This window comes from Parus major, chromosome 2, assembly GCF_001522545.3.
Source record: "Parus major isolate Abel chromosome 2, Parus_major1.1, whole genome shotgun sequence".
In the NCBI taxonomy this organism is placed as follows: Eukaryota; Metazoa; Chordata; class Aves; order Passeriformes; family Paridae; genus Parus; species Parus major.
The window spans coordinates 148,801,604-148,819,666 of NC_031769.1; the positions used below are offsets into that span (position 1 = coordinate 148,801,604).

Here is an 18,063-nt window from a genome sequence, read left to right on the forward strand (position 1 = left end):
CTTTCCACTTTCTTTTTTTCGTTTGTGTTTTGGTTTTGATTTTCACTTTTCAGTTCCTTTTTTATTTCCCTCTTCCATTTCCCTGCACTCACCAGCCCGTGTTTGTTTTCTCTCCCCATCGCCCTGCCCACCTCCCCAACATCCCCCAGCTCTCCCCAACCTCATTCTCTGGGCCATGAGTAGAGCAGGGCTCCTGCAACACCCCTGGAGCTGATGGGCTGGATCCTGAAAAGCGCTTTTTGACATGCCTAATTTAAGCATGTGAGCAGCCCATGGAAGACAAAGGGACTCTGCATTCGTTACAAGCCATGTTTAATTTGTTTAATTTGGTTAATGCCCCGTTCTTGGAGTTCCAGATTTAAAGCAGGGATTCCCAGTAACTCTCGTGCTAGACAGGGACTCCAAAACCCAGCTTTGTCAACCACTTGAGCACCTGCTTGAGTGTTTTCCTCAGAGGCTGCAGAGCACTGAGTGTGGTTTAAGTGAGTTGGTGAATCACTTCTGAGTGGGTTTTTTCTCCTCTTACGAAATGCTGAAGTTGAGTTGAATACCTCATAAGCCTGCAGGTCTGATTTGATAGGTGTTGACTGCCTCTTTTGGACCCCTGAAAGCACTTGGAATTAATTCTCAAAATCTTAAAGTGTTTCATAGCTCTGAGTTGCAAAAGTCAAATGTTGTTAAATCTCTTCTTAGATGCCGCCGGAGTTAGCTTTAAAAAAATAATAATAATAATAAGGACAAAGCTTTGTTCTGCTGGAGAAATAGTTGTTATTTATGTGGTGGGCTTTTTTTTTTTCCCAAAGGTTAAGGTTAGAGAGAGAGCAATGAGGGAAGGTTTGTATTTTTTCCTTCCCTTTTGGCAATTTTATTATCTGTATTACATCCAAGTGATGCTACACTTTGGTTTTGATGTCTAAATTAGTACATGCAAAACGTGTGAGGGAAACAGTCTCAGATCATTTGCAGTTTGAAAATTCCTACCTTTAATTAGTATGAACTAAAAGAGGGAGTAGAAATGTCAGATCTCAAAATGTAGAAAGATAAAAGAAAATCAGCTCAAGAACACCTGGAAGGTGTCCCTGCTCGTGGCAGGGGGTTGGAATGACATGTTCTTTAAGGCCCCTTCTAACCCAAACCATTTTATGATTCTGTGGTTTTCTCAGTGAAATGAAGAACTGAACAAAATTCGATTTATTTTTCATTGCTAAGGTCGTTTACTCACCTTTTGCAGCAGGGCCCAGCTGAGATGGTGAGATGGAATTGGCCCAGATGTGTGTACCACACGTCTGGAATGAGCAGCTCACTGCTTTTTGGATTCCTGTAACTGCAGAGCAATGTTAAACCAGCAGAAGATTCACTATTAATAAATTAAACTCTTAAATAGGAGAGGCTTTCTGTTCATAGTAAATTAATTTTAAAAGTTAAAACAGTCTCAAGTCCCTCTCCAATAGTCTCTGACATTGGTCTGCGATAAATCACAAATTCTGATTCATCTCCAAATCAGGAGAAAAAAAAGATATGAAAGCCAGATCTCCTATTCATCCTGCTTCTGTAATTTAAGTGGATTGATAGAAATTGGAGGGCTCTTGTAGAAGGAATTTTTAGTGTTTGGTTTCCCAGCAGATTGGGTACCTCAGATGACAGTTTCCAGTATCAATTTTGTTGTTTGTCCTCAAGTGTCCCGTGCTCTTATCCTTGCTAAGGGAACACTGAGGAATACACAAATAAGTTCACTCATTTCCCCTTGTGGTCCACTTCATCCTGCAGCTGAACAATTCCTGGTTTTCCTCCTCCAAATTTCTTATAAATGAGGTTGCCAAAAAGGCAAAACTCTGATTATGCTTTATGCCACTGCCACTTCCACCCTTCTGCTGGGCTTCCTCCTCCCAGACTTTGCAGCAGCTTTGACGTTCAGTTTTGGAGTCTTGAAATGTGGATTAAATGCCATGAGGATTCCTGGCTCCTCCCTGACCTGGAATAAGCCACAATTTTTTATTGCAGAGCACATCAAAGGTGTTCCTGCCTTGTTGCTCATCGCCTCCCCAGCTTCCCTCCCGTAGGTTCCAGAGGTTTATTTCTAGGAAAGCATGGAGTGAGAAATAGATCCTTTAGACCGTTTTTCTTGGCTTTTGGAAATCTTTGTGGTCAGAGAAGGGGATGTGTAAAGGAGGGAAAATAGAGTGAACTGATGGGAGAGAAAAGTGACACAAGTGGAAAAATAAGTATTGGAAATGATGCCATTTCTTGACCTTGGCAATAATAAATGGAAATATTTGGATTTCTGTGACCTGATAGGTGTTAGCTGGACTTGACAGGTGTGGGTTAAATGAATCCTTCTCTTTAGGCTGTGATGAAGAAGATCCTGGGCAGGTTTTGCCATTGGAGGACCTCTGTTCCCACGTTTCCTCCCGTTTATTGCTGCCTGTAGGGCACCCTCAGGCTGCAAAATGTTGCCTTCTGATTAATTTGTCTTTGCTACCTGTGAAAATTATTTTACCTGATATGCAAAATGCATTTCAGGGGCTTGGCTTTTCTTGGTACTTGCTGTGAACGAGGGAATCCACTGCAGATACCAGGGAGTGCTGAGGGATGGATGGATGATGGATGGATGGATGGATGGATGGNGATGGATGGATGGATGGATGGATGGATGGGTGGATGGATGGAGGGATGGGAGATAGATGGATGGATGGATGGATGGATGATGGAGGGATGGATGGATGGATGGATGGATGGATGGATGGATGGATGGATGGATTGATGGAGGGTTGATGGATGGATGGATGGGAGATGGATGGATGGATGGATGGAGGGTTGATGGATGGATGGATGGGTGATGGAGGGATGGATGGATGGATGATGGATGGATGGATGATGGATGGAGGGATGGATGGATGGATTGATGGAGGGTTGATGGATGATGGATGGATGATGAATAGATGGATGGATGGATGGAGGATGGATGGATGGGTGGGTGATTGATGGATGGATGGATGGATGGATGATGGATGGATTGATGGATGGATGGATGGATGGATGGATGGATGGATGGATGAATGGGAGATGGATGATGGATGGATGGATGGATGGGAGATGGATGGATGGGTGATGGATGATGGATGGATGGATGGATGGATGATGGAGGGATGGATGGATGGGAGATGGATGGATGGATGATGGATGGATGGGTGATGGATGATGGATGGATTGATGGAGGGTTGATGGATGATGGATGGATGGATGATGGATGGATGATGGATGGATGGATGGATGATGGATGGATGGATGGATGATGGATGGAGGGATGGATGGATGGATGGATTGATGGAGGGTTGATGGATGATGGATGGATGGATGGATGGATGGATGGATGGATGGATGGAGGATGGATGATGGATGATGGAGGGATGGATGGATGGACGGATGATGGATGGATGATGGATGGATGGATGGATTGATGGATGGATGGATGGATGATGGATGATGGATGGATGGATGGATGGATGGATGGATGGATGATGGATGGATGGATGGGATGATGGATGGATGATGGATGGGATGATGGATGATGGATGGATGGATGGATGGATGGATGGATGGATGATGGATGGATGGATGGATGGATGATGGATGGATGATGGATGGAGGGATGGATGGATGAAAGTTGATGCCCCATCCCTGAAAGTGTCCAAGGCCAGGTTGGACAGAGCTGTGAGCACCCTGGTCTAGTGGAAGGTGTCCCTGCCCATGGCAGAGGGTTGAAGCTAAATGATCTTTAAGGTCCCTTCCAACCCAAACCATTCCATGGTTTTATGAATTCTTGCCTAGCAGATCATTGGAAATTTGGATTTTCAGGCTCTGACCAAGGGGAAGAGATTGGCCCAAGACTAAAAGCCTGGCACAGTGTATTTTTCCAGGCACTCCACCCAAGACCCAATATCAGGCGTTCCTTGTGACCCTTATCATCATCATTCCTCTTAAATCCTTAGGAATTCACATGTCAAATCTCCCATTTAAGAGTTTTGCCCTTTTTCGTGGCTCAATATCCTTTTAGGGAGTCATGGATGTCAGATTTTCTGCCTGTATTGTAATTCCAGGATTAATGTGAGTCAGTGCTTCCATGTGTGGCTGGTCTGGGAAGGAGACCGTTCCTCAGGAGAGTGTTATCCTCATGCTTGAAGGAATTTGAAATCCTTTCCTTACCTGGGGATAATACCTGGATCCTGCAAGTCCTTGTTGGACTCTGAGAGAACACTTTACTTAATTAAAGGTGAATAATGAAGCAGTCTGGCCACAGCTGCCTCATCACCTGCCTGTCTCGTGTCATAAAATCATCACAGATTGGTTTGGATTGGGAGGGACCCTTAAGTTCATCTCATTCCAAACCCCCCACTATGAACACTTTCCGCCAGACCCGGTGCTCAGGACAATTTCAAGGCATTTGATTTCCTGTTCCCTTAATTTTATTACTTATATTGCAGCTGCTGGGAGTAGAATCGTCTTTTAGAGGAAAATAGAAATCACAGCAGGTGTTTCTCTTTTGTCTGTGAATGGGAAGAGCAAGCAGAGTTTCCCCTCTTTTGTAGTTACAGGTTTCCCATCTCGGTTATGTGGGCATTGAGTTACAGGGGATTTGCTCTGCGAGTGTCCTTAAAATTTGGACAACACTCTTGCTTTTGGGAGTGACAGTTTTTAAGTGATTAAAAAGTGTTTAAAGCCAGGTTGGATGGAGCTGTGAGCAGCCTGGTCTATCAAAAAGTGTCCCTGCTCATGGCAGTGGGGTGGAATTAGATGATTTTTAAGGTCCCTTCCAGCCCAAACCATTCCATGATTCTGTAATTCTGTGAATACAAGTCAGAGGAGCAGAGAAGCATGAGAGAATAAATAAATAATCCCTGTGCTGTGATTTTCCTGCAGCAGAAGCGCTGGTGTGTAAGGAGCCATCCATTATGTGTTGAGTCCAGCGACCAATTCCCTTTTCAGAGCTCCAATCCAGGAGCTGTTTTTGAATTATAAAGTGATTTTTTTCCTTCTGCTGCATCTTTAAGTTGCTGCTGCTCTGCCAGGGTTGAGTAATGAAAAGAATTGATCACTTTGCCCTTCCTAATGGCCCTTTACATCTTTATTGGCATGTCCTGTGTGTCCCCCTGCACTTGTCTTTTCTCAGGGTGCAGGACTCTTCATCTTTCTTCATGTAGATCTTTATCTCCAAACCCATTCTTTTTGCTCTTTCCATTGCTTTCCTCTAAGTGCAATCCATTTATTCTGCTTCTTTTGCAAAAGAAAAAGATTCCCCATGCTTCCAACCACATAAAGGACAAAACCACAGATAGATTATTTTAATTCTGGCCAAATCCTTGCTGCCAGGACAGGATCTGGTGTGTGCTTTCGTAAGGCTGAGTGTTTCCCATGGTAGATCCCATCTTTTAGAGCACATTAGGAGTGGCTGAGGGAGCTGGGATGGTTTATCCTGGAGAAAAGGAGGATTGGGAGGACTTTATCACTCCCTGAAGGGAGGTTGGAGACAGGTTGGGGTTGGTCTCTTCTCCTGTCAAACAACAGAATGAAAGGAAATGGCCTCAGATTGCACCAGGGGAGGTTCAGGTTGGATACTGGGGAAAATTTCTTCACTGAAAGGATGATCAAGCATTGGCACAGGCTGTCCAGGGAAACGGTGGAGTCCCCATCCCTGGAAGGATTTAAAAGCTGTGTAAATGTGGCACTTGGGAACATGGTTTAGTGCTGGGAAAAGATTCGGATTCGATCTTGGAGGTCTTTTTCCAACCGCAGATGGGATGCTGCTGTCACTTGTCCTGAGGGCTGTCATAAATGGGATAAATAAGAGGATCTGCTAGCTAATTTCTTTGTCCCAAGCAATAAAAATAATGGATTTATTGATCATGGCTAATCCATGAAAAGCCATTAGGTGGTCACAATGTCGTTCTATAACCATTGATCATTTCATGTCACATCCCATGATAAGCACCCTAAAATGATATTTCTTAGGTCCTATAAGTAATTCTGGGATCTTTTAAGGATTCCCTGTGCCTCCTGAAAAAAGGGACAGGTGGGAAGGTGATAGAAGTATGAGTCCTGCTATGAATTCAGCTCACGGCAAGTAGAATTAAGGGCAGTCTCACAGAAAACCCACTTGTCTTTCCGTGAGCTTTCACCTGAAATTTCAGTCCTTACCAGATTTCTTTAATGGAACTTTTAGTTTGGAGTTTAATATTTCGAAAACCTAAGCAGAGCCCTGCAAGTGAAATTAGAGTGAGTTCCATTTCCTGTGACCTGTTGCCACCTGCTGCCTGAGAATAAAGATGATGCATTTAAGTAGCAAGCAGAATTTCCATCAATTTTCTAAGGGATGAGTGCTGTTGAGAAGGCATCTGGAAGGTGAATCACAAAGAGAGCAGAACTCTGAGCTGGTGTAAGTCAGCACAACTTCAGAAAATCCTGATTTGATCCAGCTGAACATGCGGTCATCAGCTGATCTGGAAGGGCAGATGATGTTTTTATCATCTGGTTGGAAGGGCAGAGCAAATTGACTTCAAACAATTCATTCTTAAAGTAGGTTTTGAAGCCAGTGGATTCAAATCTGACCATTTGCTGAAGAGAAACATAATTTACATATAATTTACCTTCTCAGCAGCATCCCTGAAAACCACAAATCCACATCTAAGTCTGGCACCCAGATCCAGGTCATTGTCATCATGCGTCTGCAGCTCTTTCCAAAAATGGAAAACCCACCCAGATTTGGATGTTTGTTTCAGACCTGGGTCAGGTCCATTGCCGGGTTTCCTGTTGCACATTGGTGGCAGTAACATCTGCAGAATGGGTGTACCAAGAGTGTTTTGGATGACCAAATAGTTCCAGGAAACAGAGTTGTCTCTTGCAGACCTTTTCCAGCAGCTTTTATTGAATTTTATGGTTTCTCCTTGCTGCTGTAATTATTTTGTCTACTCAGCCATGTTGTTTTGGCTGATCCTTGAATGGAAGACACATCTAGAGAGGTTCCTTCTCTGCCAAATCTTAGCTTTCCATTCAGCTTTTCTGCCTCTCAGATTTTTTCTTTCATGCACTTGCTGCTTAGCCAGATTTATAAAGGCACCACCACAAATGACAGCAGAGAGAGATTTCAGTGTAATGAGGCAGATTTCAGAGAACTGGAATAAGTAGTTCCTCTTTCAGAGTTGTTAGGTTGAGGGCTGTCTACTGGGGTTTTTTTGGTATTTCTTTATAATGCTTCAAAATCATAGTTCGTATTGAGCATTAAAGAGTAGCATTTGCCATCCAAGATAAAATTACAAGGTATCAGATTATGTCATGGCCATTACCTTGCACAGAGGTCTCATAATGCTTGTTGTAATTAAGAAGAAAAATAATTCCATTTCCCTGCTCCTTTAGGTAAATTAAATTCCTTAATAATTCCATGATGGAACAGATCAGAGTGTGGGCAGGCTGTAGAAATATTTACAAACAGGGTCTCATTCTGACTGTAAAAATAAACTGTCACTTCAGTGTGTGGTCATTGCAGAACTGATGTAACAATCCTTGAAAAACCCTTAATGAAGCCAGGGCGTTCTATCTTGATGTCCAAACCTGTATTCAAGCTCCAGCTTTGTTCAGGTAAAACTCTCCCTAAGGTCTGTGAGCTAACCAGCAAGTAAACATAGAACCCTTGGTCATAGATCAGGAAATGGTGAGCAAGTCCAATGTAAGTACTGCAAAACGTGTTTCATGGTATCTGTCCTGTAATTTCTTGTCTTGCCTGTATTTGTTTGTATTTGGAGGTTTATTTGTAGCTCCACTTGTTATTCGAGGCCTTCTCTGGTTTGTTAGGTAAAAACCCACAGAGAAACTCTTCTCTGACTTTCCCAAGCAGATGGGATGAGCGACAGCTTAAAATCTCTCTAGCCAGCTGTTAAAATTGTTTGGGATCTTTTTTTTTTGGTTGGCCAGATGGATGCCAAAAGAGTCCTTGGGAAAAGAGCTGCTTTCCCATTTGCAGGGCCATCATTCCCAGCTAAAGTGGAGATTCCTGGGGCAGCAGCACAGAAAACTTGTTTTGCCCAGCTTTCTGTCTTGTGGATGGAGATGTGGCTTGAATCTCAAATTAATGTCCACACAGGAATAAACTTACAAGAGTTGTCAAACAGGGAACAAAAAGCTTTTTTCTGTTTTTTCCCAAAGCATCGTCTGGGGAGATCGCACAAAAAAGCTGAAAATTCTCTGACCACAGGGAAATGAGGCCAGGTTTTAGTTCTCAGTGTCGTGGAGGCCATCATGTGTAGATTAAAGGAGAAATACAAATATTTCAGTCTGCACATCAGCTCTCTGCCTGTCCGTTTGAGTCACTGGAAAGCGTGACCCGTCCCAGTGTTGGTGTCTTCCATGTGCTGTGGAAGTCCAAGTGTCTGTGACCCGAGTGCCGACAGCCATCGTGACAGACCAGTCTCTGCTGCAACTGTTCCCCTCCCCCTTGGCAACCTGCAGTGATTGTATTTTGTCTCCTTCCCTTGGGAAAAGCCGTGGTGGCGGATTAGGGGCAGAGCGGGAAGGGCGTGGAAGGGGGAGGGAGGGATCCGCATCCTTCCTCCCCACCTCCAGTTTTATGCATGACTGCACCGTTGGGAAGTTGTCCCCCTGTTTGGGTAGCGTGAGTGTGCAAAGCCTTTTCCTGCTTCCCTGGGAGAAGGGCTCAGGAAAGGTCTCCCACACGGAAATGTTGGCTGGAGAAACCCTCCGCAGCCCGGTGGGGTGGGGAGGCTGAATTAAAACCCCACCTGGGTGTGGGTGAGTTGGAGCTGAGCTCTCTTTCCCTCTGCCTTGACAGGGCATCCCTCTGGAGCTCCTGTGTGGTCCTGCCCCTGCTGGCTCTCACCTGGATGTCCGCAGTCCTGGCCATCACTGACCGGCGCTCGGCGCTTTTCCAGATCCTTTTCGCAGTCTTCGACTCCTTGGAGGGATTTGTCATCGTCATGGTCCACTGCATCCTCAGGCGGGAGGTGAGAGGGAGGAGTCGTTATCTGTTATATAATTAACATTATTTCTCATTAAAATCACCTGGAAAAGTGCCCAGCCAGTTTGATAACTTCTCTAACCCTACAAAATTTTTTCCACTGGTGAGATGATAACCACAAAAATGACCATTTTTGATCAGAGGGAAGGGTGAATCAACGTAGAGTTTGGTGGGCAACCAAATATCAATATTTCAATTGATATGAATATCAAGATATTCATATTTCAATGTTATCAATATCAAGATGGGATAACATGTCAGGCTTTGCTTGTTTACCACCAAAATTCCCATTTCCAGACTGCTCACAACCCCACCTCCAAAAATGCCACCTTAAGGAAGTAATTTGTGTGATTTCAAGAGAGGAGAGATGCACTGAGATTTGCAGGATGAAATCTGTGCTGGCATTAACACCTTGATATTCCAGCTAGGAAGTGCAGCCAGCAATAATCAGGCAAGGAAATTGAGGAAATTCTCTTCAGCCTCCCTGTGGAGATTTAAAATGGTGAATCATATCAGAGAAGAAAAGGACGAATCTTTTATGTTTCTTTTATTCTTTTCATCCTACAGAGTGGAGAGACTATTAATAACAGAGACAGGAAGGGACCTTTTTTTCAATCCTCATTTTATCTTCTTACAGTTCCTTTAAATTAAGTAAAACAGATTAATTTCTTATGAAAATTAATGAAATTATGGCCAATGAAATCAATAGAATTACACCACTGGCTTGGCTGAGACTCCTTCCAGTAATTGCATTATGAATATGAGTCTGCATTTAACTCACATTGCAGTCACCCAGATTTTTGGTTTTTTCCAGTTATTTCAGTGAGTTTGGACCAGATTTATATTACAGCATCATTATCAGACTTTGTAGACACCAATAAAATGATTAATGCGGGACCACCCATTGTAAACATATTGCAAGCTGCAAAATAAAGGACATTTTTATTCCTGACTGTATAAATCAAGGAAATAGAAACGACCTAGGCAGTGACCCAGGATTTCTGGAAAACCTCTGAGTTACTCCTCAGTGTGTGAAATATGTAACACATAAACCATGTGAAAGAAATGCCTGGATGCTGCTAAAGCAGGGCCCGCATCCTTTTGATCTAACAACAGCTGATTTTATTTTGGATTTCAGCAGAATTCGATGTGGTTTGGTCAGTCTGGCTCTGACCTTTTCCGATCTGTTCCTGCAGGTCCAGGATGCCGTGAAGTGCCGGGTTGTGGATCGTCAGGAGGAAGGGAATGGAGACTCAGGGGGGTCATTTCAGAACGGACACGCTCAGCTAATGGTAGGGAAATCTCCCACTTCCCCTTTAGTAGGGGCTTTATAGGAATTTTTAACTCATAACTTGCAAACAGAAGGCTCTGTCCATCACAGATCCTGAATTCACCGTTCTTGATTCCTTTAAACTTTCCCTTGAACAAACACAGCACTAAAAATGGGCGTTTTCACACAAATCCAGGGTGTTGCGTTGTAATTTTAAGGTTCTCAAACTCTCACACCAGGTTTTGCAGAGGTCTTGGTGAGATCCTTTCTTTCCCAGAAAAATAAAGACCCACAATACACCTCCCATGTCTTCCAGACCTTTTCATCCCCATCAAGCTGCCTTGTCCTTGACTGGAGCTAGGAAGTAGTAGTTTAATACTGTTTTAATCACAGTCTGATGGGGTATTTTTTATAAAAATGCTGTCTCAGAGGGTTTTTTTTTCTCTAAAGAACATACTTCGTTTCTCTGTAAATAGTTTAAACTCTGCAAATCGTGGTCCTGTTGTTTAAGTCCTTTGCAAACAGGAAAGGAATAAGCTGTGGGGCTTTGCCCTGCATCTGCTCCACTGTTATGATGTAGTTGATGCAAGAAACATTTCATTTCAGAGGTTAAGATAAAGATATCAGGAGAATCAGAGGATTTGAGCAACTTCCCAAAGCTACTGGTTAATATTAGAACTACAGCACAACCCAGTGATGTTTTTTTTCCCATCACTCCTGTGCTGAGCAGTTTCTGTCTGGGTACGAGGCCTCATTTCAAACAGCACAATCTTGGGGTCAGGACATCAACAGAGGTTTAATTCCACCACACCTCGGTGGTGTTTGCTAAAAACCTCATTGCTCATGTAAATGCAGAGTCTTCTCATTTTCAGACGGGTTCTCACTCTGCCTAATTTGGGTGATTATTGCATGCCTGGTGCTTTGGCTTCTTCAATAGACACCGTAATTACACCCAGTCTCAATCCTCTTTTCCATAAGTTAACACCCAGAGCTTTTTTATTCTCCCTCTGTAAATCACCTCCCTTCAAATTATTTATAAAACCCCCTCCAGATTCTCAGCATCCTGGAAAGAAAGTGGATCCTGGTTTTGTCAGTCTGTTGTCGCCGCCGCAAGTTTCAGGGTTTTGCTTCTCCGTACAACTCCACATTTCCATTCATTATCATCCACCTTGCAAAATTCCGAGTCAGCTACGAGATTTTTAGCAATGTTGCATTTCCTCCTGCGCTGCTGATGGGTGTGTGGGGGAGCAGGGAGCTTACAATCACTTTCCTCACATTCCAGCACAAAAAGCTGCGGAATCTGGCTGTGAGTGATGACTCCTCACTGGTATTTTTAGCGGGGTGCAATGTTATTTTGTTGTAAAATCACCAGAGAAATCAAAAGCTTTTGCAGGATGGCATTTTTGCTGTTACATTTTCCATTTATCTCCAAATCTGCTCAACTAGTGAAAGGGAGCTTAGCTGAGTAGAACTGTTTTCCCCACAAAATCTTGTTGACTGGTATTAAATATAAATATATTTCATATTTCTGTCTTTCATTTGTTTATCAGCAGAACCTAGTGCAGGGTGTTCAGCTGCATTTTTCTGGAGCTCCTATCATGAAAATGAGATTATATTTCTGTGTGTCATCCCATTTTCCCATTCAAATGTTAGTTCAGTCGTATTTCTCTTCTGTTCTTTTCAGATTTGTTTGATATCCCAAAGAATTTACTGGGAAATTAACATCAGGATGGCTGAGATAGTTCAAAAACACTTGGCTCTCAACCTGCCAATATTAAAGTGTTTATCCCAGGGGGATGGGGATTTTTCCCACATTCTTCTCAGTATTAAAATGGATTTAATTTCATCACATTAATACAGTTATGTTAAATGTCTTTCTGAAACGATACCAGAAATAATCAGCGAACTCTTCTACCTTTTGCCAGTGTGCAGCTTCCCCATTACTCCATGAAAGCTCACGGCCTGCTGTGACTCAGTTTATCCAGTTCTTTGAAATGTTATCTGCTCAAAGCTTCAGAAAAAGGATTAACTCCTCCTGGGAGAAGAAAGGAGTTCCCTTTGGCTGCACAGACCACTTGAAAAAGTTATTCAGCCTTTGTGCCTGTGGGAGCCATTGATTTTATATGTTAAGAGTTTCAGAAGCAGAGACTTGTTCCCACTTCATGTGACTTGGTGACAGATCACAAGAAGGCCCAGTGGGGGTGGAGCATTCCCAGCAGGGTCCCCAAATCTCTTTAATAAAGGGTGGGGAATCCACTTAAACTTATATCCCAAACAGTTTGGGCCAGGAACCTGTTCCCTGTTTTTTTTAGGAGTGTGCATAAATGTATTCCAGCAAGATATTTTAATCTGCAGCCCAGGAATAAGTGAATGGATGAGCAGGTGAAGCCCAGTTGAAAAGCAATGTTCCAGCTTTATCAGTGATAAAATTCAAAAGCCAACAGATGTAAAAACGTGGTGGTGTGTTTTCCATGTTTGAAAATCCAAACGAAACCTCCTGGCAAAAGCTGTGCCCACCTCACTAATTAAAGTGTTGCATTTTCCAAGTTTTCCTGTCCTTCACCATCCCCTTTTGAGCACATCCTCTGTGTTCTCTGTCTTTCAGACCGATTTCGAGAAGGACGTGGACATGGCTTGTAGATCAGGTGAGCACATCACAGGTGAGAATCAGCAAGTGACCTGGTTTGGGGATTGAACTAGGCCATTTTTTCTTTTCCCCTTTCTGTTTCCTTTGTTTGTGTCTCGGTGCCTTGCATGTCCTCGTGTGGGTTGCCTTTCCTTTCCTTTCCTTTCAACCCTGGCCAAAAGAAAGCAACACCCTGAATTCTCCCTTTGCTTTTCCTATTTTCCCATAGCTCTTTTGGCATTTTAACTGAGATAAAACCTTGCCTCTGAGGAGTTGTTTTTTGCCACGGAACAGGGTGGCAGAGAAGAGCATTGAGGAAGAAGAGATGGGATCCATCTCTTCCTACTGCGATCCTTCTTTGTTCCAGCAACAAGGGGAACGCCAGCCTCAGGCAGCTCTATGCTCATGAAGGGTGTCTTTGTAAAAAAGTCTGGAATCTGGAGAGCCTTCCCACCACCCCACCTGGCTCCAGGCTCCTCTGTGCACCTGGAAGTGGTTGGATCTCTCTTCCTGTGCCTGCTCCTTTCTGCTGTGTGTTCATCACACAGGCTCCTTTGGATCCAGAGGATGTGCATGAGTTGACAGCCCCTTTTCCCAGTAATTCCAGGGGTGTCTATGCTGCCTGGATTCTCCCTGGCTGTGCTCCTCTCTGCAGGTCTCGTCCTCTCCTCATCCTGGCATGCCTGACCTATTGGCTGGGGTTATTTTTCTTACCTTTTATAGATACTGAGGCTTTCATTTTCCCAGACTTCTCCCTTCTGCCAAGCAAGAGAAATACCAGCTTGCTTGGAAATTGCATAATTCATATCTCCCAAACCAGGATCTCCCCAAGCCAAGGACAGCACATTCTGTGTTCAGTTACCACTATGGCAAAGATTCTTTGTCTTTTTATTCATCTTTCTTTCTTGCTTTCCTCCTTTCCTTTTCTCTTGTCTTCTTTCCTTCTTTCTCTTGTTCTTTCCCTGCCCTGCTTTTTTTTCATTCTCCCCTCCTCTCTCTCTTTTTCTATAAACATCTACCTGTCCTTTTCATTTATCTTTTTCTTTATCTCATCTATCATTTATTTACCTGCTTCTAATGTATTTATCTATAATTCATCTCTTTCGTTCTGTCTCGCAATCACTTATTTATCTCTGTCCTCAGCTGTCTGTCTTGCTGTACCTGTTATTTATGTATTTCTATCTGTCAACATTTGTCCCTGCCACTGTGTTTCTGTGTATTGTCTGTCACTGTCACTATCATTTATCTGTCTATTATCTATCTATATCTTATTTATCTTTTCCTGTCCTTCTCTCTGCCTCACTCCCTCTCCCTGTGCTTATCACAGTCACAGTATATTTATCTCACTTACCCCTGTGATATCTTATTTCATGGTCTCTTTCTGTCCATTTATCTCTTTTCAGGGTCTGTCCTTTTTTTTTTTCTTTCTGCTTTTCTGTCTCACACTCTCTAATCTAATTTCTAGCTGTCAGCCTCTTCTCATTTGTCTTCCTCCTTCTCTTCTGACACCAAATATCTCAGTCCCAAAAAATCGTGTGTGAAAATTGTGTGTGTGGGGCCATGTCTGAGTCGAGGGGATGCTCAGGGAACATTCACCAGGCACTGTCAGCTGTAAACCACTGCAGACCCCAGATTCCTCCTCTAGAGGAGCCTTTCTGGATCTGCCACCCCACCTCTGAATCCCAAATAGAGTTTCCCAGAAAAAAGAGAAAGAGCTGATTTGTTTCACGTGATTTCAGGGCGGGAGCCCCTGGATCAGCAGCTTGCCAACAGCCTAAGCTTCCCCTCCTTTGCCAGCATCCAGCTCTACAATTTGTATTTGTTTGCCTGGAGATTCTCCTCCCCTCATAAAGTGCTATTAGGCTGTGCCAAGATAAGTGGTTAATAATAAACCTCATTTCAGAGACCTTTTGGAGTGGTGCATCATCCCACGCACTCTGCTTACTGAATAATAAAAAACAGGAACCTGTCCAATGGTTTCTGGCCATCATTTCTTCTGGAGGCACCATCTCCCCTCCTGTGGTGGACTGGAGATGTGGCTGAGACCACTCATAACCCCTCCAACATTGATCCCCGGGTGGGATTTGCTCCAGGACTTGGTGCTGAAGGCTCACTCCTCTCCATGCTTGGAGACTGCCAGGTGAAAACCTCTCCAGACCTATTTTCTGGCATTGAGAAGAGCCTGGATCAATAAACCTTGCTGGGACTCCCAGCGGAAGGGTTTGACTTGCTCTGATTTATCCCAGTGATGCCAAGACGATCGTGGCTGCAAGAGTTTTTTAGCTTTAAAATCTTTTTGCAAGATCTTTTTATTCTCCTTGGTGCCCTGCTCATCCTGCTCATCTGTAGTCTTGGGTGGGGTGAGCTTTGATCTTCCCTCACTCCTACGTGGAGCTGGTAGGAAAATCAGTGTGTCCTCAGAGCCATGGGATGCCCACATCCCACCTCTGTCACACATGGAGCAGCTGAATAATGTCAGCTCATCCCAAAAATCCTTCTCCATGGTCCTAAAAAAAGATCCATTTACCTATTTTTATTTCCTCCTTTCTTTCTCTTTTCCTGTGCTGAAATCCCGGGTAAGTAGCCCACAACACTGTCCCTGCCCCACAGTCTGATTCCCACGATTTTCTGATTTCCCACCCAATGGATACATCAAGGTTGATGTCATTATTTTCCCAGGATTTTTGTTGCAGCCTGAAATTAACTGATCAATAGATTGTTATGTCTGGAAAGGGGGCAAATACCTGGAAAAGGGGAAAATGTTTTTGGTTTTTTTTTTTTGTGGACAGTGTTGTGTGGGAATTGGTGTCCAATTGTCCTTTATGACGAGTTCACTTTCTCCTCAGTTTAAAGTTTTCCTCTCTTTTTAAGGAATATTCCCATCACCACTTGCTTTCCTGAAGGGAAATCGAAAATTGCTAAATAATGAGCTCTCACAAAAGCCTTACCATGATTACTGGAATGTAAGATTTTTTTGGAGAGCAGTTTGAAATTCCTAACAAAATACAGTGTGTTTCCAAATATCAATTTATTGACACTGGAACTTGAGGGAAAAGAGCAACCTGAAGTATTTTAATGAGTTAATACAAAAAATTAAATTTTAAGGGATCTGGAACTCAATGATCTTTCAAGTTCTCTTCCAGCCCAGGCCATTTGATGATTTTATGGGTGTATGAATCATTGATAATCTTGTATTTCAGCTATTTCCTGAACCAAAATAATTTTTTTACACAAAAGCAACTTTTTATTTTAAAGAATTCTACTCCACAGGCTAATACTGTATAGATTTCATTTATACATGCATATACGAGATGTACTAAATATCTAAAAATCTCTTTGGTTTTCAACATGTTGTTATCAATATGTTGGCCTAGATGGGAGTTTTGGCCATGGTTGTGTTGGAGAACTCACATCCCAGAGAGCTGTCCCAAAATAACAAAGTTTTTTTTTTCCCTCCCTACCTCTAATTTTGCCTTCAGTATCCTGGATTTTAAAAATACAAATAATTTTAAACACCGTTGTGCCTCTTTGGGAGAGGTGCTGGTGGGGAGTGGCTGTGGGAGGTGTCTGGATGTGTCAGCAGAACCCCAGGTGAGGTGCTGAGGACGCTTGTCTGTCTCCCCAGTGCTGAACAAAGACATCACCACGTGCAGAACCTCGACCATCACAGGGACCCTGAAGCGCCCGTCGCTGCCCGACGAAGAGAAACTGAAGCTCAGCCACCAGAAAGGCTCATCCAACTTCAACAGTCTTCCAGCCAACGTCTCCAAGATGCACCTTCAGGGCTCCCCACACTACCTGGGGGCCATCAACCTGAACGAGTTCAGCAACCACTCCCTCACCCTGAAGAAGGACAAGAACCAGCCACCGAAATCCATCTACATCTGCGACGGGGACATCTTCAAGAAGTTGGACTCGGAGCTCTCGCGGGCGCAAGAGCAGACCATGGACACCAGCTACGTGATCCTTCCCACCAACACATCCACCCTGAGGGCCAAACCCAAAGATGAGAGCAAGTACAGCATCAACATCGACCAGATGCCTCAGACACGGCTCATCCACCTCAGCATGGCCACCGACCCCGGCTTTGTGGTCAAGAGTCCGCCGCGGGAGCCGGTGACCATGGCGTGCAGCGAGGTGCAGGGTTCCTCCATGATCCAGCAGCAGCAGCAGCTGGCTCCACAGAACATCTCCAACGAGTCACAGATTCCCAACAGCCTGTGTGACACGGGTGACTCAGGGAACTCGGGTGTGGTGTCCAAGAGCGAGACCGTCTCCACCCTCTCCATGAGCTCCTTGGAGGTGAGTGTGGGAATTGCAGTGTCGTTCTCAGCCCGGGGCGGTGTTCTGCCCTCCCATCCGGCCACTCCAGGGGGTTGGGAAGAAGAACTTTAGGGAAAATGCAGCCCAGGATGCAATGCCAGTGCTATATTACCCTGAGAGGCGTGTGCTCGTATTTTGGAATGTGATGTCACAACTTCCAGAGCACATTCCATTGCTGGATCAAATATTTTTAGCCCTATGGGTGCTGCAAAGTCAAAAAAAAAAAACCTGTTAATTTGTCAAAGATTGTTCATTTTAATGCCAGGCACATGACCTGCCTTATCTTTTCCCCTTTGTATCCTCTGCCATCCCATTTTGATGGTTTCAGTCATGATACAGATAAGAAAACCCCAGTGATCCAGGCTGGATAGGGCTTGGAGCAACCTGGGATAGTGGAAAGTGTCCGTGCCCTTGGCAGGAGGTTGGAACTGGTAGATTTTAAGATTCCTTTCAGCATAAATGACTCAATAACTCTAAATATTTGGCACTTCCCATCATGAAGAGCCAGAAAAAAAACATTAAAAGTGTAGGAAAAGGGAAAGGAAAAAGACTCTTCCTGCTTTATTTACTAACCTTTTCCCATTTCTTTCTCTCCCAAATACCCAGAGGCGGAAATCCCGGTACGCAGAGTTAGATTTCGAGGTGAGTACACCCCGTTCTGAATGTTTGCTCCAAATTTTTTGAGGCACCCTCTCCAATTATCTCACCCTTGCTAGAACACAGGAAATCCATATTCAGCCTGCTCATACATGGAAAGGGAAGTCCCTCTAGAAATTATCCTGCATTTCCTTCTGAGCAGAAGATAGAATTAAAATGCAGACA

General features: G+C 43.8%; 1 protein-coding gene across 10 annotated transcripts in view; it reads left to right on the forward strand.

Moving 5' to 3' along the window:
• The window catches only part of ADGRB1 (adhesion G protein-coupled receptor B1), a 280,813-nt gene that overhangs the window by 247,143 nt on the left and 15,607 nt on the right, over positions 1–18,063 (forward strand). For 8 of the 10 annotated variants that reach the window (XM_015617986.3, XM_015617992.2, XM_015617990.3 and 5 more), the window contains 5 exons: positions 8,837–9,008; positions 10,219–10,314; positions 12,898–12,952; positions 16,544–17,220; positions 17,848–17,883. In XM_015617986.3, coding sequence (XP_015473472.1) covers positions 8,837–9,008; positions 10,219–10,314; positions 12,898–12,952; positions 16,544–17,220; positions 17,848–17,883 — 1,036 coding nt within the window. The remainder of the gene's footprint in view (positions 1–8,836; positions 9,009–10,218; positions 10,315–12,897; positions 12,953–16,543; positions 17,221–17,847; positions 17,884–18,063) is intronic. The other 2 variants (XM_015617989.3, XM_015617994.3) reach the window with 1 other exon arrangement.